Below are 25564 nucleotides of genomic sequence, written 5' to 3'. Positions count from 1 at the left end.
GTGAAGAAATAAAGAAGGAAATCCTGGCATTGGTGACAACATGGCTGGACCTTGAGGGAATTTATGCTGAGTCAAACAGACAACAACGAATACTATATGACCTCATCTATATGTAGAACCTAAAAAAGCTGACCTCATAGAAACAGTAGAATGGTGGTAGCCAAAGGGGTAGAGAATGGGGGAAACGGAGAGATGTTGGTCAAAAAGGTATAAACTTCCAGTTATAAGATGAATAAGTTCTGGATATCTAATGTACAGCAGGGTGATTATAGTTAACAATATTGTACTAGGTACTTGAAGGCTGCTAAGAGCATAGATCTTAAATGCCCTCACCACACACAAAAAAGGTAATTATGTGAGGTGATTGAGGTGTTACCTAGCCTTACTGTGGGAATCATCTCACAGTATATAAGTGTACCAAGTCAACACATTATACACCTAAAACTTACGCAATGTTGTATGTCAATTATAGGGGGGAAATCCAGCATAATATTTGGCCGCAGTAAATATCCACACTTAAAAAATCAAAAGGTGTAAATGAGTGAAAAACCCTACCATCATTTTTGCCCTGATTGCTGACACTCCATCCTGCAGCATCAAAGCCAACCACTGACCGTGGCCATGGTCTATAGCCAACCACAGACCTTAGGCATCTCAAATTGCACTGTTTTCCTTGCACATTCAGACACAGCAAGAACAATAAATTACTTCTACCCTACAGACTGCAAACATCACAATTGTCTTAACTTTTGGTGTTTATGATAAAATTCTTCAGTGGAGAGAGCCCTTTATTGTGTATTTTCATTTAGGGAAGATGAGAGAAAAGTCAGAAAAGTATGTCTTATTTTATTTTATTCATATTCTCATGGAGACTAAAACCATTTAGAATCTTTATCAAGTTTCATCATCATAATTTTCAACAAGTCAATACCTACCACAGAAGAAATATTCAGCAAGTAATCCAAATGCTGGTACTTTAGATGTTCTTTATGATATTCTGTCAATATCTTTTGACAGGTATTTAAAATGAGTTGACTCAAGGCTACTAAATGCCCAAACAAATAATTGTTTTTCCCTTATATTTAGCTGTAAGTCAACAAATTTTACAGGGCTGAGTTGGTAACTACATCGATTAAGGGCCAAGGATTAGCCAAAAGAGAAATCAATCTCACATATCCAGCTATCCTTTACCCTGGGATGAGAAATTAGTATTCTCACAAAATGCCTCCTGTTCTATTTTTTCTCTCTTATGTGCATTTTCATATCTAATCTAGGCTGGTTATGAGGAGGAGCTATTTGAGGGGTTGCATGGAGAGAATTAGTCTCATCTACTTACAGTGTTTGAAAGTAGTAATGGAATAAATTGATTCTCTTGGACGTAAATCCAAGTTGCTCCTTCTGAAAAAAACTTATAAATTGTAAATTCATGCTTTATAATAAAAGCACTTTAAGTAATTAATCACAAAGCACATTATCGATCTACAATATCCAGCCAGGATTGTGGGGAGTGGTGCAATCTCTAATCTATAAAGATTTATAGCAGGATGACTCTCATGATGGGGATGAACTTACCTAAAATAAACTGTAGGTGCTTTATTATCTCTACATCAAACTAACATCGAAACTATTATCTTATTCTTGTTGAACTGACTTTATTTGATTAGATTTCTGTTACTTACCAGTGTCTCTGTGTTTTCCTTAATTAAGGAACATGATCAGCATATTTTATAGAAGCCTAACCCAAGATGAAAAGGTAATGTGGGAACAAAAGACCCTTCAGAATGAATCCCATTTGGAATGTTCCCAGAGTGATAAGATTATTTAGTAGGTCCTTGTACTGAATTTCTCTTTTACCTCCACAAAAGTTTCCTGATACAAATTAAAGTTAGTGCAAGGCTTCTAAGATTACTCACTACCAGTTGTCTTGCTAAAGAATGGGCTTAGATTGTGTTTTGAAGTTGTTACGGAAATTAAGTTTGAGTACCTGATTTGTGAAGGTTTTCATCATAAAATTTATATACTAAATCCCACCTGAAGAGGTCTTTTGGATCATTTTTCTTTTGCCCTGCTATTTACTCCTACTATAGTAAACATTTTATTTCAAAGATATCTGTCCCTTAAAATTTTATGAATCGTTATTTTTTATGAATCATTTTTTTAATTAAAAAATTTTAATGGTGTCACCCTTTCCGAACCACTCCTGTGCCCACCTCCACCCACCTCAGCCTCTCCCTCCCTTGGCCTTCTCCAAACTATTGTCCATGTCCATGGAGTGTGCATATATGCTCTTTAGCTAATCCCTTCACCTTCTTTATCCAGTCACCCCCACCACCCTCCCCTCCAGCACCGGCCAGTCTATTCCATGTGTTCATGTGTCCAGTTCCATTTTATGAATCATTTTTTTAAATGGCAGAGAACTATTATAAAATTTAATTAGAAGGGCAAATGGTAGAATTAATATAAAAGATAAGTTTATAAAAGTCACACTACCTTTTCAACATTTTAGAAAAGGGACAACCAAAGTGAAAACAGATGGATAAACTTTGTTGCAGAAATGACAAAATTAGTGATTATCTGTTAAAAAAAAAACATTTATTGACTTTCACGTTGTCTTAGTAAAGAGATTTGCTACAAATGCCATTCTAACAGACCTTTGAAAGCATAAAGATGCTGATGTAGATATCAGCTGAATCATTTCTCATAGTAGGTGAGCCGGGCAGCCAAGGAATCTGTAGGTGTTACTAATGTAGTTCATGGCTCCAACTGAGCAATCTATAAAAATGAGTTCCCTTTCTCTCACCAGCCATCTACACTTCCAGCAGGTAGACTGAAATCTCCAAGTCTTTGGGTCAAATTAGAACTGCCACTGTGCATGAGATTTTACTTAAAGATGTTTACTAATCAGGAAAGCTTACACTTCTGGTATAGGTTTTTGCTTCTGGAAAAAAAAGTTACTGATTTTAACAATCTAGAGAAAATGCTGTGAAGAATTTGTGAAAAAAATAAATGTTACTTAGTATTTAAAATTAACCATGTCTGTAGGAATTGTGGTAAAATTATGAAAATAAATATAATTAATGTATTTCTTTTTAATGTTTAATATATTCTACTTTTGTTCCTGAAACCTTTTGTGATTAATGTGTTCAACAATGATGATCTTGAGATAATTTTTTTTCTAATTCAACTTATTTTTTTCTTCACTTGAATTGTTGCCATTCAAGATAATAATCTGGATTTCTAAAGAACTTAATTCTAGCTGATTTTGTCTAGAGTAGACACTCTCAGAATCTATTAAGGGGTTTAATCTCCTGAGAAAGAAAATCATTATGCTTTCCTTGTGTGTGTACATCTCACAAGTTCTAATCATGCCCAATATAATCCTCCTTTTTGTAATTTAATATAACTATAGTAAGTAATTTCTATAACATAACAACTATTTGGTAATTAGAGTAGAATATAGGAGGACAGTTTCAGCTGATTATCTCAGACACTCCCAGGCATTTTAGGCCAAGTGCTCCTTTTGTTTTGTTAAGTGGGTTAAATCTGAGGCCAGAACTAAATTGTTCTGAGCAACTGAGGGGAATCTAGAGGCAGAGTGAGGAAAAAGAAGAGAGATCTTGAATTAAGAGGAATGTTAAGACTGGAAGTTTTGGAGGTAGAACAAAGGGGAGTGTTTACAAATGAAGAGGTTGACATTTTGTTCCCCACTGTAATGTTAAGACAGCAAAGCTTCTACTGAGCTAATTACCGGCGGAGTATGACAAAGTCTTGAACCTAGTGTGAGCAGGGTGAAGGACCTGGTCAAATTCTTAATATGAATTCCAGTTACACTTGCTAGAGGTGAGTAGCACCTGAAAGAGAGAACCTTTTCAGAGTGCCATTCCCTACCTGATGCCCAGTCTTTAGTCTTAACCTGCCCCCATCACCCCTGAGCAGAAGTGCAGCATCCCATCCACCACTTTCTTCCCTGTCACCACCTTCTCTACTCCCCCAAATTCCATTGTCATGCTTTTACCCCATAGTTTTCAGAGGCTACAAATCTCCTGTAAACTCTTGCAGGTATTACTCATATTGTAAAGTAATATTAGAACAAGGGACTAGATTTGGAGTGTCAGACAACATAGCAAGTACAGACATTGAGCAAGAGGAGCACTTTGGGGGGAATATCCCTTACATTTAGTTTTCCCCTTGGCCATTTATCAGTAGGTGTGTTTTTGTTGTTGTTTGTGTGTTTGTTTTAGATATTTCGGGTATTAAGAAAAATATTGTACAATATAGTGGATAATACCATTTTGTTAATATAGACTCACTGTTGCAATCTGATTTCCATAGTATAGAGTCAATTCTCCTCTACTTAACACTGGCTGAGCTCTTATGTGGCCCTGAACAGGAGCCACCAAAGATCTAAAGCTAAACATCCATGGATTCTGGTCTCAAAAAATACCTACAGGTATTGGCTTTGCAAATAGTAGGCCTCTGTAAATAGTTTTGGAATAATCCCATTAGTAGTTCTCCATAGTTTTAACCAGTGCAACACACTCCAACCAAATATTTCATAATACTCAGTGACTGGGTGGAGAGACGGTACAGATCTCCAGAGGGGAATTTCAGAATCTCTATCAGGCATGTGGAATTGGAAACATATCCTGAATCTCCTCTCCACTCCCACTTCTATTTTGATTTTTGGTAGGTCCCTGTTAAAAGCCTTTTGTTGTTATTTTGAGGATGCAAGGCAGAATATAAGTACTCCCACTGTAATATGAATAAGCTATCTATGCCTGTATAAAGAAGTGATAGGCTTCTTAGATAAGGCATTTTAATGGAGTTTTGGGAAATAAGTAGGATTTTAATGAGTGGAGGAGGGGGACCCCAAGAATTGTATTCCATGAGGAAGAAAGAACAGGATAAAGGTAGAAAGTCCACTGACTTTCCCAGGAGTAGACGACAAACATTTCCGGGTAGAGATGTGTGACCCAAAAAAGATATCTAAGGAATATCAATACCAAGGTACACGCTGTTTTTTCCTGGGTACAGCTCACCTGGGTGGCACTAGCTCAGACTCTAACCTGAGCTTTACCATCAGCTGATGAAATTTCCTGCTCTCCCTTCCAGTCTTGCTGCATTCATTTAAATGCACAAAACTATTCTATTTTGACCTATCTTGTGAACTGCAGATAAACTATGTTGAACTTTAAAAAATAAAATAGTGAGGATGATGTCAATATGCTGCCACGATTGAAAAATTATTGAGTTTGTCTTTGCAATAAACGAAGAAGTAAATAAGTGAATAACACAGAAGTGCACACGCATGATTCAAGCTCTTCTAATTTCTTTGATCCTCACCAAGGACATGTTTAGAGAGAGGCTGGGGTGGGGGAGAGAGAAACATCGATGGACTGCCCTCTATATGCAGCCAGACCAGGAATGAACCCAGAGCCCAGGCATGTGCCCTGAGCAAGAATCAAATCCAGCAACCTTTTGGTGCACAGGGCGAGGCTCCAACCATCTGAGCCACTCAGACCGGCATCCATTTATTCCCCTCTTTTACATTCTTCTACCTCCCCCCACCCCTCTTCCCTCAGGCAATTGCCACACTGTTGTCTGTGTCCATGAGTGTCTTTCTTCTTTGCTTAATCCCTTCACCCTTCTCACCCAGCCCCAGACCCCTCCCCTCTGACAGCTATCAGTCTGTTCTCTGTATCTATGAGTCTGCTTCTATTTTGTTTGTTAGTTTATTTTGTTCATTAGATTCCACATATAAGTGAAACCATATGGTACTTGTCTTTCTCTGACTGGCTTATTTCACTTAGCGTAATACTCTCCAGGTCCATCCATGCTGTGGCAAGAGGTAAGATTTCCTCCTTTTTTACAGTTGAGTAGCATTCCATGGTGTAAATGTCCCACAGCTCTTTTATCCACTCATCTGCTGATGGGGACTTGGGCTGCTTCCAAATCTTGCCTATTGTAAATACTCTGCAATGAACACAGGGGTGCATATATTCTTTTAAATTATTCAAATTAAAAGAAAAATTAAGCTCTAATCTTTATTTCCTTCAAAGTGGTGAAAAAAATAAATGTTAACCTAGTAATATTGTGTTAAATAAAGTTAACTAAACAATCATATTATTTTAAATTTTTAGTCTGGAAGAACTTTGAAAACTGTTTGCTTCATTGATGAGCTGACACAGTGAACTATTAACTAGTCTGGTTTTATCCCCACTGTTTGTTACCATGGCCCACACCCATTTGAACAAGTTGACATGTGTTGTTACAGAAGAAACAAAAGCATACATTCTTAACAGATTCAAAAGCCATGTCTGTGTATGGAACAAAGTTTCTTGGAAAATACCTAATCAAACTCTATCTTCCCACCCACACCTCCAGAAGATACCCAGGTTTCTTATTCACTGAACATGGAATGAGGTTTTCTCCAGAGAAGCAATAAGGGTAGGGGAGAATTCAGGTTGGTGGTGAAACAGGTTTAACTTCTTATTGTTTCAGTGGCTTTTTTCTTTTTTACAACCTATGGAACCCAAAGGAAGATGGAGAAGAGAAAAGAGGTGGAAGATACAAGACAGCCAGGTACTTACAGCCTCTGACGCAGGACCCAGGTTTTGCCAGTCCTGTCACATTTTGAGTGTGAAAAGTGTGAAAGATTTTGAAAATAACTCAGGGATCCAGAAGTAGAAGAGACCTTTGTCATCTTTCCTTATCTGGAATCCTGAGAGGTGGCAGAATTTTAAAATTCCAACTATTTTTATGAGGTTAGACAAGACAAGGTCAGTATGAGAAAGAAAAACGATAAGTTAAGCCTGGCCAGTGTGGTTCAGTGGTTGAGCATTGGCCTATGATCCAGGAGATCCTGGTTCAATTCCTCATCAGGGCACATGCCTGGGATGTAGGCTTGATCCCCAGTGGGGGGCGTGCAGGAGGCAGCCGATCAATGACTCTCATCATTGATGTATCTCTTTCTTTCTGCTTCTCCCTCTCTCTGAAATCAATAAAGATATATTTTTTTAAATGACAGGTTAATTTCACTTATAAATGTAGATTTTTTAAAAAGTTAGCAAAAGTAATTTTTAAAAGTTAATATATCATGATTAAGTTGGGTTTATCCGAGGAATATAAGGTGGTTGAACATTGGAAAATCTATTGATATAATTCAGTATATGAACCAATTGAAAAGAAAAATCATATGAATTATATTTAATGCCTCAGAAAAGACAATACATTTTCTTAATAAATTATTTATTGATGGGAATATAATTAACCTCATAAAGAGGAGATCAAAGAAATTAAGAAATATCCCACTTAATGGTGAAACATTAAACACCTTCCCTTTAAATTCAGAGACAAGCTGAATGCCAAAACCACTCCCATTTCAGAATGTTCTGGATAAACTCGTTAGTGAGGTGGACTCAAGGAAAATAATCATAAAAGGTTTATATTTGGGAAAGAAAAACAAACTGTCATTATTTGCAGAAGACCGGTATTCAAAAGCAAATGCATTTCTATACACCTGCAAGAAATAGCCATTCACAAAAGGAACAAAAAAATATAAACTACTGATGGGAAATCCAATAAAGTATATTCAAAATTTAAATATTAAGTGATTACATAATATAGCACAGAGTGGGGCAAAAGTAGGTTTGCAGTTGTTCATATAAAAAAATAATACAATAATTAATAAGTAATGAATACAAGAATAAACTGTTTCATGTACTCACAACTATAAACCTACTTTTGTCCCATGCTGTATATGCGTACTATAATGCTTAACATCTAATAATAATTTTCTATCATTATTTTTATTATTATTAAGGAAAAATAAACTTTTGGAGAAACATGAAAAAAGACCTATAAATGATAAAATATATATGAATAGGAAGACAATCTCATAAAGATGACAATTCTCCCAAAATTGATATCAAAGTAATTCCAACCAAAATACTAATTTAATTTTTTTTCCTTTTGGTGGCACATATAAGCAACTTAAGCCAAAACCAGGTATCAAAAAGTTCAAATGGATGATATCATACTGAACATATTCTATGACTCTAAAGCAATTATGTAGGAAATAACTTACAAAAAAAAAACTAGAAGAAAACACGCGTTTGAAAATTTTAATACATATTCTAGAATGTCAAGCTTGCCTTCAGCTAGATCTAGGTTTCCTTCTGATTCTAAACAGCTGTGATTCGTGCGCAACGCAAAGCTGGTAGCATCTCAGTTCCCATGTGGCCTCCTTTTCTGGCTCTTACTCTTCCTTGAGCCTAGTATTTGGGGATTTGAATCAATACGAAATAAATCAAGAAATTACCCAGCACAGTGAGAACCATATTGCATTCCCGTCCAGGCTGAACCCCCAGGTCCCATTCTGGGACATAATTACTGTTTCTCAAGTACACAGTCTCTTTGAGAAGATGGGAAAGGAAGCAGGTCTGGGGTTGATCTACAGTTTTTGTTCCTATTGAGGTGGATTTGGTGGGTCTGATTCAAGTTGGAATTCCTGCATCTAAAGGTGAACCAAACCCTCAGGTGGCCTAAAAAAGCAACTTGTTTGCTTTGAGAAATAAACAGCTATTTGTGTTTGCCATCCAGGGGCTGCTCTGAAACACACATGTTTCTTGTACAGTTCATTAGCATGAACCTACTCAACTCCCCCATCACAGCTCCAGACCCAAATGTTGCTCATGACATAGGATGGGAGGCCACTAATGAAAATGAGCTATATTTACATGGCACTTTATAATGTATACATTTCTTTCCTGTGTATAATTTCCTTGGTTGTTAATTAGGCATCTATCACCTATTCACCACCAGTATAAGCAAATGGGGTGTTTGTTTTTTTCTTACTTGCTTAGGTGCCTATTAAGGAGATTGGGCCAGGATTTAGAAGAATGCCTGAGGAATACTGACTAGATTATGGGAGCATTTTCCTCTAAATGGATAAGATTTAATTTAAAAAGCAAACTATTTGGGATAGAGAAAAAACATTTTTTAGTTTTGAAAAGGTCCCATGTCAAAAAGGAATGTTTACATACAACAGTCTTAGATGGATGTTCCCAGATACTTTATAGAAGAGTTGGTGAATGAAATTACTCTTTTAAAAAGTGGGGTTTTTTTGTTATAACTGATGACCTAGGAGATTTATCCTTTGGAGCCTAAGCAGTCACACCTTCTACTGCTCTAAGATTAGTGGGATATTTTTGAGATATCTTGAAATATAGCTTCAGGGCTAATATGAAGATGACCAAACATTTGGGATTCTGTTCAGAGCTTCAGAATTTAATTACTATTCCAAAGCTCTAAGCATCATAGAATCTGCTTATTTTCATCTCAATGCAATTATCATTAACTTTCATCCTCAGTATATTTAAGACTAATACATGTATGTATTTGTATGTAGCCAATCACATTTTTCATTATTATAAAATATTCTATGCACACAAATGGATTATGTGTACATATACAAAGCATATATGTTAGATAAAACCATATCATAAAATGAACATTTGTGTGTCTAGCATCCAACCTAAGAAGTAAAATATTACTCCTAAATAAATCCCTCAGTCTTCCTCCTAGATTCTGAATATTTCCTCCATCATTCTTTAGTTTTGTGATATGTGTATTCTAAAATCGATTGTTTAGCTTCTAAGTTTTTAAAATGTTCTATAAGTGGCATCTTGCTATATTTCAGCAGCTTGCATATTTTGCTCAACATTGTTTGTGTTGTGCTGAATTTCATTTATCCTAACAGCAGTATGCTGTTCCATAATATGAACACATCACAGTTTATGAATTCATTTTACTTTTTCCCCAAGTATTTTACACCCATAAACAATGCTGCTATGAACATTTTGCTCATGTCTTCTAATGCACATGAGCAAAAGTTTCTCTAGGGGGAATATAGCCGTGAAATTATTGGGAAATATCATGTACATCTTCAGCTTTGCTGGAGATGCCAACTTGTTCTGCAAAATAATTATATAAATTTAGATATACACAATTAATGTGTAAGAAAACCAGAAGTCCGGGCATCCTTCTTAACTCTTGTCTTGATTTTACACTCTACACCTAATCTGCTAACAAATCCTATCAGTCCTGCTTTCAGAATATATCCAGAAGCCGATCTCTTTTTGCTCTCTCTTCCTACTCATGCATACCACCTTACGCCACCATCTCTATGTAGCCAGAGCTGAAATACTTTGCTCTCCCCGCCCCTCCCCCCCACCACCACCTGGTTTAACATCCATCTTTCTCCTGGGTTATGAGCAATAACCTCCTTTCTGGCCTCCTTGTTTCCATTTGTGCCTCCAAAGAGAAGAATATTTTCCATTCTATAGCCAGAGTGACCCTTTTAAAACTTCAGTTTAGAGCACTTTATCTTTCTTCTTCAAAATTCTACAAATTTGGCTACCTATCTCTCTTTGGCCAAAACCAGTGATGTGGCACGTTACCCGTTTATCACACTGCCTGTTATTCCCACTGGCTGTTTCCCTCAGCTTCGTTAGCCTCCTGTTATTTCTGCATGTCAGGCAAGCCTGACCTCCCCACAGCTCCTTCTAACTTCCTTCACGTATTTACTTAAATTATCACTTTCTCCGTAAAGCCTTTCCTGGCCTCCTTATGTAAAATTGCAGCCCTGCTCTTAACTTCCACTCCCTCTTTCATGAGCATAGGAATTATTGTCTCTTTCCCCCCCCACCATATCCCTAACTCCTAAAACACATAGCAGAAGGTCAGTAAATAATAATTATAGTAATACCAGCAACTCATGTAGTGCTACTATTCTAGGTACTTCTAAGCAGGTTACATAAATCAACTCATTTAATTCTCTCCCAAAGCAATGACTTCCTGTTCCAGTGATGTAAAGAGTTTGAGCGTTTCCTCTCCAAAGAAAAGTTAAAATTGGAAAGTATTAACCATTCCATCAACTGAAAATCAATCAAGGCAACACTACAATTTGAGAAGCACTTATTGATGAAACATTGCTGGAGATTCAGGTAAGAACCTCAGGAAGCTATGACCTGGCCTGGAGCTAGCTTCTCCCAAGCTCCCTTCTGCCGGCCCTGGCCTGGAAATGGCTGCAGAAGCCCGCTTTGCTGCCTGATGGGGTAGACCTCATTGGAATGGGACGAGGGGGCAATAATCCCCGGTTTCTCCTGCAGGAAGTGAGGGATTTAGTTTAGGAAAAAAAGGGGGGGAAACCCACAGCTTCCCAAGCCTGAGGCTGTGGTCCATGTTTGGGTAAGTGGTAGACCAGCAGGTCCTAGCGCTGGGAGGCACAGAGGGGCTGAGAGCCCCCCACACAGCCCTGGCTGGCTGAGAAACTGCACGCGCATGGAAGATGCTTCCAAAGAGTCTGCCTGCACTAGCCTGGTTTTGCAAACCGGTGTTAAAAGGCAGTCATCCTTTTTCTTGAGTTTCCAGGGCATATTTTAAATTTTTGTTAAATACAGAGTCTGTGTTTTTAACTTTTTAAATATTAAAGACAAAGTTTTCTCTGGTTTTTGTGTTATTTGGTGGAAAGGTCAAGTTACCGATTAACTTTAATATTGATTATGCATTTAAAATTTTCTAACTACTCACACTTACGTGGCTGGGAAAATGAGAGTTACAGATTCAGATAAAGATATTACATCAGTATTTCTTTTATTTGTTAATAGCAGAGGTGGAGAAATAATATGACAACATCCAGGATTAATTAACTATTTAATTAAGCAAATATTTGTTGGGCACCTATCACATGCCTGGCTGGCACTGTGCTACACTGGAAAACACAGTAGACCACGTCCCACTTGTGTGGACCATACATTCCCATGTGGGAGGCATGATAAATAAGGAAAGGCAGAAGCAAATATTGATTATGGATTAGTGATTCACTGTGAAGTGACTAAACTGGGCTCTAATGGAAAAATAGGACAGAGGACATATCTTCCTGTGGTCAAGGAGGGTTTCTTTGGGGGGGTCTGCCTAGCATAGGGTTTTAGGGCACTGCGTTTGGAAAGAATGAATTCTAGCTCCTTCACTTACTAATTGTGAGGTTTGGGGCAAGTCACAAAACTGTCCTCTGCTTTGGTTTCCTTATCTGTAAAATGGGAATTGTAATAGTATATACTCATAAGATCTACTTGAAAATTAAGTTAAATGAGTTATTAAGTGCTGTGTTTTTCAAATTAAAAATTAAAACAGGCCTGCCAGCCAAGAAGGAGCCAGCTCTGCAGAGACATCCAAGAGAATTCCTGGCTGAAGATACAATCATTGCAAAGACTCTGGTGTTCTGAGGAGCTGCCCGGAGCCCACTGAGCAGGGAGCATACGCGTGAGTGAGACAGGGCTGGGGGGGGGGGCGTGAGAGGAGGCAGGGGCCAGATCTGGAGTTTGAAAGCGAATTTCCTGCATTAAAGTTCACGGGTACTAACTCACATGCTCTGTAAATGAAACAGACTGTTTGAATCAGAAAAGACGTCAGAAATAACTAGAGCTAGTCCCACATTTGTTTTCCCTGGTGGTAAATTACCGATGACTTTTGCAACTCATGAGCGAAACTGTCAGCCAAAAAAGTAGCTTAGTAAAATTGAAAGAAGAAAAAAGAACCAGATCTCTGACACTAGGTGTTACATTCCTACGGCAACACAGAAGGCCCTTGCAAAGCCTAAAACACGGGCTCGAAAGTACCTCTAGAAGCGGACAGGAGGCTACTGGGCCATGTAAAGTTTTGTGACCTTTTCATCGCCCCATCCTTCAGAGCCACCTCACCGACACCCACTTCGGCAGTCCATGTGGCACAAACAGAGCAGAATCTCCTCTTCTTTAATAGATTAACCAACTTTCTCATGAATAATCAAAGGGTAGCTAAATTCCAAATACCACCAGGGGCTTCTATATTTTATAAAAGAATAAATCTAGGAGGAAAAATTCCAGAATCTCGGAGGAGGTGATACAGAAAGAGATGGCAGGAAGGTTTCAAAAACAATATAAATGAACCGTACCTTGAGCAGCTAACTCTTTCCATCTCTCCTTGTTCTGCTGGATGATGTCCACCAGGTTGTTTTTGAAGCTGTTCAGGTCCACACTTGCAAGAGAGTAGTCTGGGAAGTAGGTTCCATCGTTCACCGTGCCTTTCATATTCGATCGTCTGCAAAAATCAGCAGTGTATAAACACATAAAGTACTTGAGCTAACTAACAATCAAAGAAACCAGAAAATAGCAGGGTTGGGATGTGGCATAAGGAAGCAAAGCCTGAAACACTTTACAAAGCCAACTGGAGAAGCAGGACGGCAGGTGCTCAGGCCCAGTTTTGAGCACGTTCGTGCTTCTCGCCCCCCTCCTTTCTTTACTTCATGGGGAGGGCCAGGCGCTCCCTGGGTCTGTCAGGGACTTCCAGAGCAGCACGTCGGGGTGCTCATCTATTACAGGGTGGAGAGGACTGAGCACGGCAGCAGGAACTTGGGGTGAGCTGACTTAGTAGTGAATCTCCTGATGAACATCACAAAGGGGCATCACCGTTCTAAAGCCCAAAGCGGGCAATGGGCTGCCCCTTCCTCCACCATTTAATCTCCAGGCTAACCTGGATCTTTCTCAGGTAGAACATTCCCTAAGTTTCCTCATTAAAGCAACATTTAGGAAGCCTGTTGGCGTGCTGTTAGGAAAGGTTGTGTGTTTAGCATGATTTTTCTGCAACTGGAAGTTTTAAATAATATCCCTTAACAAATGTATAGGTGAAAAAAACCCAGTTTGAAATAATGTAAGTGGTACATACAATGGACTTTGTTGGAACAATGTTATATAGATTCATTGTATTCATGTCATTTAAAAGGCGAACTTTGATAAAGGCGTCTTTTGAGATATGCAAGTGGGTTGTGGTTGATTTGTTTATAAGCAAATTAACACAACCAGAAATGTTACATGTCCAGGACACAATACCTACATCTTCAATAAAAATTCAAATAATTTCATTCTCCTTGGTATTGAATACTATTCTGATATACTCCTTAGTACTTTGATGTTTTTTTGAAATGGACATCAAGTTATTTCAAAGGCATGTGCAATATAATGCACAGCCACTAGGTGGCAACAATGTCTAATAATTCTTGTAAGAATGTTCCTGCCTAGAGGTAAGAAATAATAAAGATAATCATAATTAAAAGGTTATGAAACATTGCAAAGATGAAAAATGATGCAAGGAAGAAAGTATCAAACCTGCTTGCTCCGTAAGAATTTTCAGTTTTTGAGTCTTCCTCTATAAGAGGAATAATAATGATCTCTATTGAGTCCGTCAGAAGAGAAAATGTTGGCTCTACGATGAAATCAATAAAACCTACAAGAGCAAAAAAAGATAAATTCAAAGGTTACAATTTACTGAATTCTAAAACTGGTAATAATGAAGAGTTTTATATGCTCCTGATAGAAAGTATCAACTATAATATGGTTTATTTACCCCTTGCAATGATTTTTAATCCAATAGCAACAATCTATTCTATAGGGATGGCCTAGCAGCTGTATAAAACACTCTCGCCAGCGCTGGAAGGGATACAATTTAAACTTGCTAACTCAAGAATACTGGCTTTCTTACCTAACAGTCTCATGCTATTGTTAACAATAAATTCAGATCTAGCCAGAATTAACATATTCTCCTTTCTCAATAAGTGCGATCATTACCCTTTCTGAAAGGTCTTCACTTGATTGTTGCATTTTATTACTTACCAACAAGAAATAATACCTAAGCTTCAGAGAAATGAAATTAAAGTATTTTCTCAGGCAACACGAAGGCAACCACTCTCCCCCCATCCCCCCTTACATGAGTCAGAGCTTTTGGCCAGTATATTAATATTTCAGATGGCTGTTTATTATTCTCTGGATGTAAAGTGTTAGTTCACAGTGCATGGGCGTGTTCTGTCAAATCAGCAAACAGGACCATCTCTAGGAAACAGCATTAATCTCATCACATGGAGGTGTCAGAATGAATAAAGACTTTTACATTTAAAGTACTCATCAAGACAGAAAATGGCCCACAGAGAGAATGGGGCACTTACCACCCAGTGTCTAGGTGGAAGAGACACAGCCTGTTCTTAGCATTGTGTCCATTCAACACCCCCGGGTGCCAGGAGAGGTGCGGTGCTGGAAATCTAGGGCTGTTGCCTGAAACACACCCGGGAGCAATGGACTACCACCTGAACACAGGAGACTAACCAGAGGGAGGCTTTTTAGGTCATAGTAGCCCATCCTTGGATAAAAGTAATTCACATTTCAAATTACTAGATTAGTCATAGAATACATTAAGGTACATTTTTAATTAAAAAAAAACCAAAAAAACCTGCAATAGTTTTGTGTTTTAATTGGTGCCTTCAAGTCAAAGCAATGTTAATTGGCCACCCAGGGTGCTATTTCCAGTTCTGGCTACGGTCTTAAATGCCGGGATGCGGAGACTGTTAAATAAGAGGTCACCTGTGCTAAGCCAGCGGCAATTTATATTACAGCAGCAAGCCTCAGGAACTGCCATTCTTCCAGGGGCCTGCGGGGTCCTTAGCCTGCCCCACTCACACCTGCATGACAGACGCCTGCAGCCTGGTGGGGAAGGGCAGAGCAAGCAGCTTTCTCGCAGCTGACCCCGGCCTTGCGGGAGGTGGTGCTGGAGCAGCTAGAGAGGTAAGGCAGCCATCTAATAGTGATGAGATGACAACCATGCTGGCTCAGGGAGTAATTCTTACAAATATCTGAACTATGCAGCACAGCGATGTTTTAATAATTGGCAGGCCTCCAAGACTCCAGCACAAATACAAATGAAAAGAATAAATATGGTTGGAAGCAGTATCATTTTACAGATTTCTTAGTGTTGGCTTATCTATTCATATCATAATACGTTTTTCTCCAAAAGGATATAAGCTAGTATATTAAGCATATTATGCAGTGATAACAGAACAGATATATTAATATTTCCATTGAATTGTTCTACACTCAAAAGATTAAATTACAGAAAAACAATAATCAGCCAGACAACATCAAAAAAGGCTGCTTCTTCCAGAAGATTAAAGTGCTCTCTTTTTTTGGTAAAAGGATTACCAAAAGAGTAACAATTACATTGATTAGTACTGCTTCACTGAATTCATTTTGTGAGAAGGTTTTAATAATTCCTATGACTTAGCACCATCTAGCTGGGTCTAAAGAACACATTTATCGTGATTATGGAATGAGGTCTTCATGGATGTCACCCCTTGGAACATGGTGCATCCATCTGAAAACTGACACGGACGCGCCCAGTCCCCCGACCGCCGGTCCTCAGTATTACCTATCTGTGACTGGGCCACCATCGTTGAGTTCCGATCGCAGAGCGGGGAAAATGGAAGCCCTAATTCAGCTTCTTTATCTCCCTGCAGAAAGGAAAGCTCGTTAGTACAGACTTGGTTTGGAGAAGCTCCGATAACAAGCAGCCTAGATGCAAAGCCAAAAGCCGCATCTTTCATTTTTTTAATTGCCACTGTGTATTTATTTATTTTGACAAAGCCGAAAGTGTAGTCTAAGTTCGTATAATTCTACTCGGATGGTCAGCTTTGCGAATATATTGCAAAGGAAAAGAGAAATGAGCGTTTTCAGCATGTGGTGACTCTGGAATTACAACCCCTTGATTATAGACACACCTTGCTCTTTGGAATTTTCTGAAGTGACCATAAAATAGTCATCTCAGTGTGTTATTTGGCATTTAATTAACAATCCAGTCCAAACATTTTTGTGCTTTTTTTTTTTTTTTTTTTGTCCTGTGCCAAATACATCAGCAGGTCTTCAGCATCAAGAATTCCTAATTTGCCCTAGTGGTTTTGCTCAGTGGTTAGAGCATTAGCCCGAAGACTGAAGGGTCCTGGGTTCCGTTCCGGCCAAGGACACCTGCCTCGGCTGCAGGCTCGATCCCCAGGCCTGGTCGGGGGCGTGCGGGAGGCAACCAGTCAATGTGTCTCTCTCACATCAGTGCTTCTCTCTCTCTCTGTCTCCCTTCCACTCTCTCTGAAAAGCAATGGGAAAAATATCCTCATGTGAGGGTTAAAAAAAAAAAAATTCTTACATGGTTGTTTGAAATTAAAAATATATGAGCATTTTTAAACATCTTTCTACTTATGAACCAATTTTATTTGAACCCCCCACAGCAAGTAACAAAGAATATCTTTCACATTCTTAAGTTCTGTAGGCATAATTTTATTTCAGTATTTTCTCAGAGAAAATTTAAATGTCAATGATTTTTTAAAATTATCTTATCTATAGTAGATTAACTGGGCATATATGTTAAAGAATTCTATTTAAATGTTTGGGTTTAACATCAGAAGAGCTAATTAGGTTTTCATCTCCTAAAATAAAGGTGGCTGCTCTGGGTAAAACTTTATTATCAGAAGGTTCATCAAACATTGTTTATTTCCTTTGCATTTAAGGGGATGTTCTTACAAAAGAAACAGAGAACACTTCATTTGTGCCTGTTCACTTCAGTTGTCTGGTCATTTAAAAGAGTGCTTTGGGATCTATTTTCTGCTAAGCTATTGGTTGTTTAACTTCAAGGGGCGCACTGGCCTTGCATAAAGCCACAGGGTCAGGATCGGAAATCAGGAGACAGAGGGGAGGGGTCTTCACTGTGGTTGGTTACGAAGTCCATGCAACGATGCAGTGTCGGTCTGAGGACCTCAGAGATCCCGCTCAGCCTGCTTCTCTAACATCTTTTTATCATGATCTTTACAACATCATGTCAATGTGTTTTACTGGCTTTAATGTTTTATTGACAATGTTTTCTGGTGCATCCCCCTAAACCATGCCTCTGATTATGAGGGGTGGAAAATGTGAAATCAAAATTGTCTGAAAAAATCTATATATGGTCACCAAAGCAGTATCTATACACAGGAATGTTTCACCACGCCAGGACTTAAAGCAAATAGGGAATAGAATGTCTGTGACCTCTCCCAGCAACTGTCCTCGTTCCCCTAGAGAATAACAACTTCCATTCCATTTGGAATTAATATTTATATGCAGCTGAAGGGCCAGATGGAAGGGACTTATTAGGACCATTAGCCTTGGAGTCACAGAAACAGCGCTGAATCACTGCTGTTCAGCCGGCTATCTCTCTTACTTCAGACCTGTCACAGCCACGGCTAAAATCAGTTCTCATCTGTTGCCTAACTTGCTAATTTTGGTTTACTCATTTTAGGAATAAAGATATAATCGTATCTACCAAATAGAATTACTCTGAGGTTATCTAAGATAATTTCTGTGAAGCCCAAGGGCAGGGCCTAATATTTGGTAAACAGTCATTAAGTATTAGCTAATAAGAACCATGATTCGCAATAACAAAATTACAGAGCTGTGCAGATGAAAGGACCTCATGACACCTAATGCATATCTTGGATGGCGTTAAACCCCAGGGAGAGGATTGGTAGTTGGTTTACTGTGATGGAGAGGCACTGGCTTTGACAGGAATTAGACTTTTGAAAGATTAATTTGTCAGCAGTGTGGAGGACGGCTTGAAATGAGTTGAGATTGACTGTTGGGCTTCAAACCTGAATGAAAAGGAGTCTTTGGTGCCATGAACAGAGATAAGACCACCTGTCTGGGGGCTCGATTTGAAGGTTACTATCAATTTGATTTTTAACGTGTTGATGATAAGGTATAAGAACAATGTCATTAACAATTTGTGTTAACATATAAATAATAATATAACTATTGTTAAAATAGAAATAAAGCAACTCCTTCAACTTCATAGAAAATGTGATATTTTTGTTGGTCAAGGGGTGGCTATCTGATATTTTAATAGATGTATTTTTATACTATAGAAGTTATTTGTTTCACCTAAAAATGATTGGGCTTGAAAAGGGCATTGTGATGATTTACCTTCCATGAGCTAAATTTCATAGGATGCTGGATGGCACTATCAGGACTTGGGCATTTGACAGATACATTGCAGGGTTGACTTTCCTATAGATGGAGTGAGAGGTTTTATATTCTGTTCACTTCTTATACTCCACGATTGATTTGTAATATTAAATTTCCACGCTAAGGCACAGTGAATACGAAAGCTCATTGGTTATTTAAGTTATTTATAATTAAAAGTGTTATTTATCCTTTTGAGTGAATAAAGGCTATGAGTGGAAAATGGGTAGGGGCTCTGCAGCCAGGCCATGAGAGCTCCAGAAACCCAACAGGGCGAGTCGGGTACCACTAAGGGAGGAGGGAAGATATGTGAAGAGAAAGTTAGGACCCAGGCGTATAAATTTGGCAAACTTTATAATTTGCCTTATTCTGCCCCTGAATAGGGCACATACACTTTCCATCCAGGTGAAATCGGGTCAAAGCCACAGGCACCGTGTATGTCAACTCGTTCTCCATGGAGGTTGTGCTTCCCTTGGACTCTGCTGCTGCAGGAGCCCAAATAGATGCTTTCAGAGCCAATGGCTCACTGAGTACACACACGTTCCAGGGTATGGACTCACAGGGGTGACTGGAGCAAAGGACAGGGCCCCAAAGAGCACTTGCCAACGCCACTCGGTTACAGCCCTGCGTGTCTCCCCTGCTCCTGGGGATGGGCCTGGGGAAAGTGGCCCCTCCCGCCCCAAGCACAAGGCCGCCTCTGTGCTGGGGCCTGACAGCCAAGCCTGTCCTAGCAATTCCCTGGGAGCCTGTTGAGATTTCTTCTTTGAAAGGCTGTGACAAACACCTAATAACTGTTTTTATGCTTTCCTAACAGCGTGAAAGGCTCTGATAGCTGTCAACAAGGTGTCAACTCCAGTGACTTAAGGGCCCATCTTTTTCTTTTTCTGCATTTTTTTTTCCTGAAGTCAAACAGTTTCTATAGTTCTAAAGAAACGCAGAAGGTAGGAAAATGTAAAGGATGAAGTTCCGAGAAAACTTTTTGCAGTGAAACCTAAGTTTTAGTCACAGAAGCAACACCAACAACAAGTATGTAGCAAGCCTCTGGCCACAGGCTCGGGGGCCACTGTGAGGCCCAAAGTAGTATTTGAGGGACTTCCCTTTACATGGGGGAATTTAATTGAGATTTAAGGGGGGGACAGATGCAGTAGTTTAGCCTTCTTTGCACAACTTATTTAAGAAACAGGCCACCTAATTACCTTCCTGCATTCCTCCTAAAAATGGCCCTTCCAAATTCTACAAAAGTCACCAAAACTGTTTAAATGTCTAATGACTATTATAACGAACATTCAGTTTCAGCAAAATTTATATGATATAATTGTATTTTTGTGGGTGTTATAGTTTATAGAACATTCATATGCCTTGTGTAATTGATGTTTGTACCTTTATGCCTCTTAAAATGATAAGCTTTGATTTTTAAATTTTAAGTTATTATCCTGGCTCATAGCTACAGTTCTTTACACTTATGAAAATGTTTTGGTTGTGTCTCTAAATCTGAGACACCAGATCCTTAGCTGAGAATTCACTAACTAAATACGTTTCTATTACTATGGGAAATACAATTATTTTTAAATAACACACTTCATTACTACTTCTAGCAAGACTGAAGGAAATAAAGGAGCCTGACTGTATACAGTTTAGGATAAAACAATCATTTTGACCTTTCTTTCTAAATAACTTGCATTTCCAATTCTTTGCTTCTCCTTGGCTGACAAGGTAATGCCTACTGGTAGGTTTTACACATGTATCTATCTTCATGTGTCACAAAGCAACTATTTGAAAAAGGGAAAACTTCACTTAGTCATTGGGTTCAATTTAGTATGAATGATTTTTAATGGCAGTGGATTGTTTTTTTAACTTAGTTAATTGTATTAACTTCTTGTTATCTTGCCAACCTAACATGCCTGTTAGAGAAAATACAAAATAAAAACCCGTCTTCCTTTACTTTCTTGGCTGGTGCCTCCATCTCTGATCTCTCAGTAATCTCGGTCATGGCTGAAGGGAATGAGCATTTTCCAGAGGCACCGATTACAGTCAGAGGGCAGGGGAGCTGTGTGGACCTGCATGGACACTCAGAGAGGGCATTAACTCTCACAGGCTAGGCGGTGAAAAATGCCTTGGAGGAAGGACCTGTCAGAAATAAGAGTGTCTCAAGACCGAAAATTCTGGATATAATTCTGATCTCGTCTAGCCACAACTTGTGTTGGCTTTAGAAGGTATACCTAAAGGAGTGACACCAAGGATTGGGGCAACATTGACGGAATTTTAAGAGTGATACAGATAGCTTGGTCTACACTGGTTTGTCTTCCGGAAATGTGTTAAAAATTGTGAACGTCTAAGCCCTTTTGTTAGATAACATAAACTTGGTAGACCAACTAATGAAAAAATGATTTAGAAGTCAACATGACCCAAAATTCCTCTGGATTTTTCTGGAACATTAATTAATACATATGTATATGTATGCACATTCATATATACATATAATATTGTGTGTGTGCATACCTAGGTTGTGGGTTCAATCCCCAGCTGGGGTGCGTACAGAAGGCAACCAGCTCATGTTCTCTCTCACATCAATGTGGTTTTTTTTCTCTCTCTCTCCCCTCCACCTTTTACTCTCTCTAAAAGTCAATAAGCATATCCTCAGGCAAGAATTTAAAAAAAAAGAAAAGAATGTGTGCACACACACATGCACACATACATTTTCTTGTTGCTTTTGATTCTAAAAAACAGTTCTTTCTCTTGAGTATTTTTTTAAATTGACATCCAGTCTAATTTTGTCTAAAGCCTATTGAATAAATTTCAAGTCTAGTGCTATATTCTGCAGAGCAAAAAAAAATGTTTCAGCCCGGCTGGGCGTGGCTCAGCGGTTGAGTGTGGACCTGGGATCCAGGCGATCGGGGTTCGATTCCCTGTCGGGGCACATGCCTGGGTTGTGGGCTCGATCAATGACTCTCTCATCATTGATGTTTCTATCTCTCTCTCTCCCTCTCCTTTCCTCTCTCTGAAATCAATAAAGATATATTAAAAAAAAAAAAAAAAGTTTCAATTAATCAGCTACTTTTTAAACCATGGTTGTGTTGGGAATGTGTTTTTTAAATTACAGCCAGATCCTTCAACATTTGTCTTTAAGTAACTATCAAATAACAAAATATCAATGGCTCTCTAATACTTTGCCTTGGAAAAATATAAAGCTTAAAATAGATCAGGAGAAAAACAAATAATACCAATTCCTCATATTTGTCTTACGTCTATAAGACCTCTCATATTTATTCTACCATTTTGTTCCTCACAACTATTCTAAGAGGAGGAAATGGAATTAACACCATCTTATAGGTAAGAAAGTGAAGATTCATGGTCTCCTTCCTGGGAAGATGGAAAACTAAGGCTTAGACTTGGGTTTTCTAAAGCCCAAGTTATCTCTTCTTTGCATTGTGAGGCTTCTTATGCTTGCCTGATATACATAAAACACTTTCTTTAACAAAAACACACCATGTTTGCATTTATGCTGCAGCTGAGGGCCGTGGTGAGTTCTGGGCAGACCTTGCCTGATCTGCCTTAAATTCTCTAGCACACAAAGCGGACCACATGACACAATAGACTTTTGGTATATTCCAAAAGAACGAAGGAATATATTGTCAAATTGCTTTATAAAAGTGTTATTCTGACTGCCTGAGATGACAAACCCTAGCCACTTGGCTGCAAGGGATCTCTCAGCACCGTGGGCTCTCCGAGGTCAGAGTTTCACAGGTGGTGACATGAGGAGGAACAAGAATGAAGAACAACACGGGGCCTGCCAGCATCCGGGCCTCTGCACAGACACACATCCGGTTAAAGAGTTCGTGTCACATACACGCAGAGCAAAGCGTGCACCAAGGAGTTCTGGATTCACTGCTGTAACTACCTCGAAAGGGCTAAGACGTGGCACGGCTGAGGCTATGCAGGGGGCTGGAGGCTCAGGGAACTGAATGCGCGAAAGCATTTTACCTGTTGGGGTCAAGGTCACGTGTTAGCATGAGACACATAAACTTGCTTTGCTTGGAAAACATGTTTGTCGGCAGGAGAAACTCAGTCACTTTGACCTTTAACCCCACATTCTCCTGTCTTGCTATATATATGTTTCCGAAGGGGATTTGAAAGTCATTTATTTTAAAAATCCAGAGACAGAGAGCTATAAGAGTCCAGGATTCAAAACTAAGGTCCTAAGTCAATTTATTATGATCTGAGAGGATTTTCCTAGTTGAAGAAAAGAGGCAATGCTAGCAGGGATGGTTTGATTTTCTAATAGCCCATATTAGCATTTACTGTACACTTTACTCTCCTTTGGGCTATAGGTATGGTGCCTAATTCATTAAAGCCATCGAAGCAAAGACTCATTTCTGAACATTTTGGGGTTACACAAATGTCTATCATTGTCCACTGAGATTCCTGCCAAAACCAAACCAAACCAAAACTTGATACCTCCTTCCTCTGAGTAACACAATCTGAAAAATGTAGATCACAAAACCAAGTGTGATATTATGCCTATTCTAAGATTTGACCTTTTGTGTTGGGTGTATTTTAAACATTAATATTCAGATATATGAGTCACTCTTTACTAAGCACTGAGAATGACAAAGTAGCTAAGTAGCCTTATGAAACCATTTTCCTGTACCCTGAAATTCAAATGTCAAAAATCAATGCATGCTGGAAGCTTCATTATCAGTATCAGTCATCTTTCTAGAAAATTCAAGAATGAGATGAACTTCAAAAACATCTGCACTCAATTCCACTGAATTCATTACCCTCATGATTCTGTCAGTTATTCTTTGTCTGATTTGAAATCCATAAAAGGGAAGGGTATGGTATTATTTGGAGATCTCTCAGTAATTTTCAAGAGTTTCTGTAATTTAGTAGAGCTATTTTTTTCTTAACACAGTGATGTTTTTTAGCATCTTTAAGTCATTCATGAAGCACCTTTATTCTGATATATTGTTTTCTAAATCAAGGAAAAATTTATGTTCAAATCTTAACTATAAATTTTGAAAACACTTGTGTAAACAATACCCAGTTGAGATATAAAACATTTTCATCACCCCCAGAAAGTTCCCTCAATGTCTGCCAGTGAATCCCACTCCGTGTAGGCACCCATGGTTCAGATTTCACCCAGCACAGATTAATTTTGCCAGTTTTTGAACATCACGTAAATGGAACCATACAGTATGCATTTTTGAGATTTATTGTTGTTTGTATCTACTCCATTTTTTAAATTGTCGTATAGTATTCCATTCTATACCTTAATTTATTTATCCATTTCTGTCTTTGATGCATGTTTGGACTATTTCTAGTATTGGGCTATCACAAGTACTATAGCATCCCAGGCAGGAGTGGAAACAAAACAGAAACACTATAGAAAAAAATGCATACTTGTCTCAGAGACCACAGGCCTTTCCCTGTATCTATATCCAGGCTTGCTTTTTCGTATAACAATAAGTTCTTTTTAAAATGTAGGCATGCGTTCACACAGCTAAAAACTGTATTTCTCAGCCTCCCTTGCAGCTACGCACACATAGCTAATTTCTAACCAAGGTGTATGCAGAAGTATTATATATCCCTCCTTTCCCCTTTTAATGATGAAAGTTGTTTTCTATCTCTACTCTAGCTTTTACCTCTTAATAGCAGAAAACAACTCTAATTTATTCCCTCCCTCCCTCCCTTCCTTTTTTTTCTTTCTTCTTTAGAGTGACATCTGAGATTCAAGACTTGACTCTTCTTAACACATGTATTTTACCACGTAGGATTTTTAATACATTAATCTGAAAGATTAATAAATTTCTCATAAAGTCCCAAGAATGTATTATGGCCAGTTGATAATAAGTCACCTTTGTGTCTAAAAAAATGTGTATGTCAATGTTCACAGTCGCTATTTCCAAAAACATTGGCACAGAGTGTGAAAGAAGCACCTGTCGGAAAAACTCCTCCATCAGGGCCATGGTCCACCGGTGGTGCAGCTGCCAGCATTTGGCCGGGTGGCTGATGTCTGCTGCGTGGAGAATCAGGGACATGGTCTTGGCTCTGTCGATCCTGTCAAGCCAAGCGCATGTTCAAATGACCACAACGAAGTAACCAATCACGGTTTTCCTGAGCCAAGCCCATGGCACTTTAACATCACAAGAGGAAATCACCTACCCTTCGGGCTGCTGCAAACTGTTTCTTATATTTTTGATTTGCTGGAAGTGACCCGACATGTCTGTGGACAAAACCATTTCAATCACTAGGTTCCGAAGATCCCTGTGGAGTCATCAGAAGGAAAAAGGTTCATTTGGCCTTTTATTGTTCTTAAGAGGAACATTTCCTTAAACATCACTGATTACATTCCATTTTTCTTAATGGGTATAAACACAAAAGAAGCTAGGTTTTAAATGTACAAGTGCTTATAAAAGTTTACATTATTTTACCTTTTAACGCTGAAGGATTTAGGAAGTTGCCAGGAGAGTGATCTGTGAATGATGCTGTTTAACATCTCCCCTTCGAGAACTGGAGGCTTTCCCCTCCCACACCTGCAATCCTCCCCCACTCATAAACTCTAAATGTTTTTCTATCTGAAGGATCCTAACCAATTTTAAAGAAAAACTATTCTAAATGCACTATGCGCTATTCATAAAAATCACCACTATTTGTATAGTATT

At 38.7% G+C, this 25564-nt stretch overlaps 1 protein-coding gene across 8 annotated transcripts in view; it reads right to left on the bottom strand.

Moving 5' to 3' along the window:
• Positions 1–25564, bottom strand: part of PDE1A (phosphodiesterase 1A) — a 237941-nt gene that overhangs the window by 9601 nt on the left and 202776 nt on the right. For all 8 annotated transcript variants that reach the window (XM_081141875.1, XM_081141874.1, XM_081141873.1 and 5 more), the window contains 5 exons: positions 25065–25166; positions 24839–24959; positions 16291–16372; positions 14205–14322; positions 12995–13140 (listed from right to left, as the gene is read on the bottom strand). In XM_081141875.1, the coding sequence (XP_080998001.1) occupies positions 12995–13140; positions 14205–14322; positions 16291–16372; positions 24839–24959; positions 25065–25166 (569 nt within the window). The remainder of the gene's footprint in view (positions 1–12994; positions 13141–14204; positions 14323–16290; positions 16373–24838; positions 24960–25064; positions 25167–25564) is intronic.

The sequence above is a fragment of the Miniopterus schreibersii genome, assembly GCF_964146895.1.
Source record: "Miniopterus schreibersii genome assembly, chromosome: 7".
NCBI classification, from domain to species: Eukaryota; Metazoa; Chordata; class Mammalia; order Chiroptera; family Miniopteridae; genus Miniopterus; species Miniopterus schreibersii.
The sequence above is the reverse complement of the archived record's forward strand: the minus strand, read 5'-3'. Positions and strand labels throughout refer to the sequence as shown.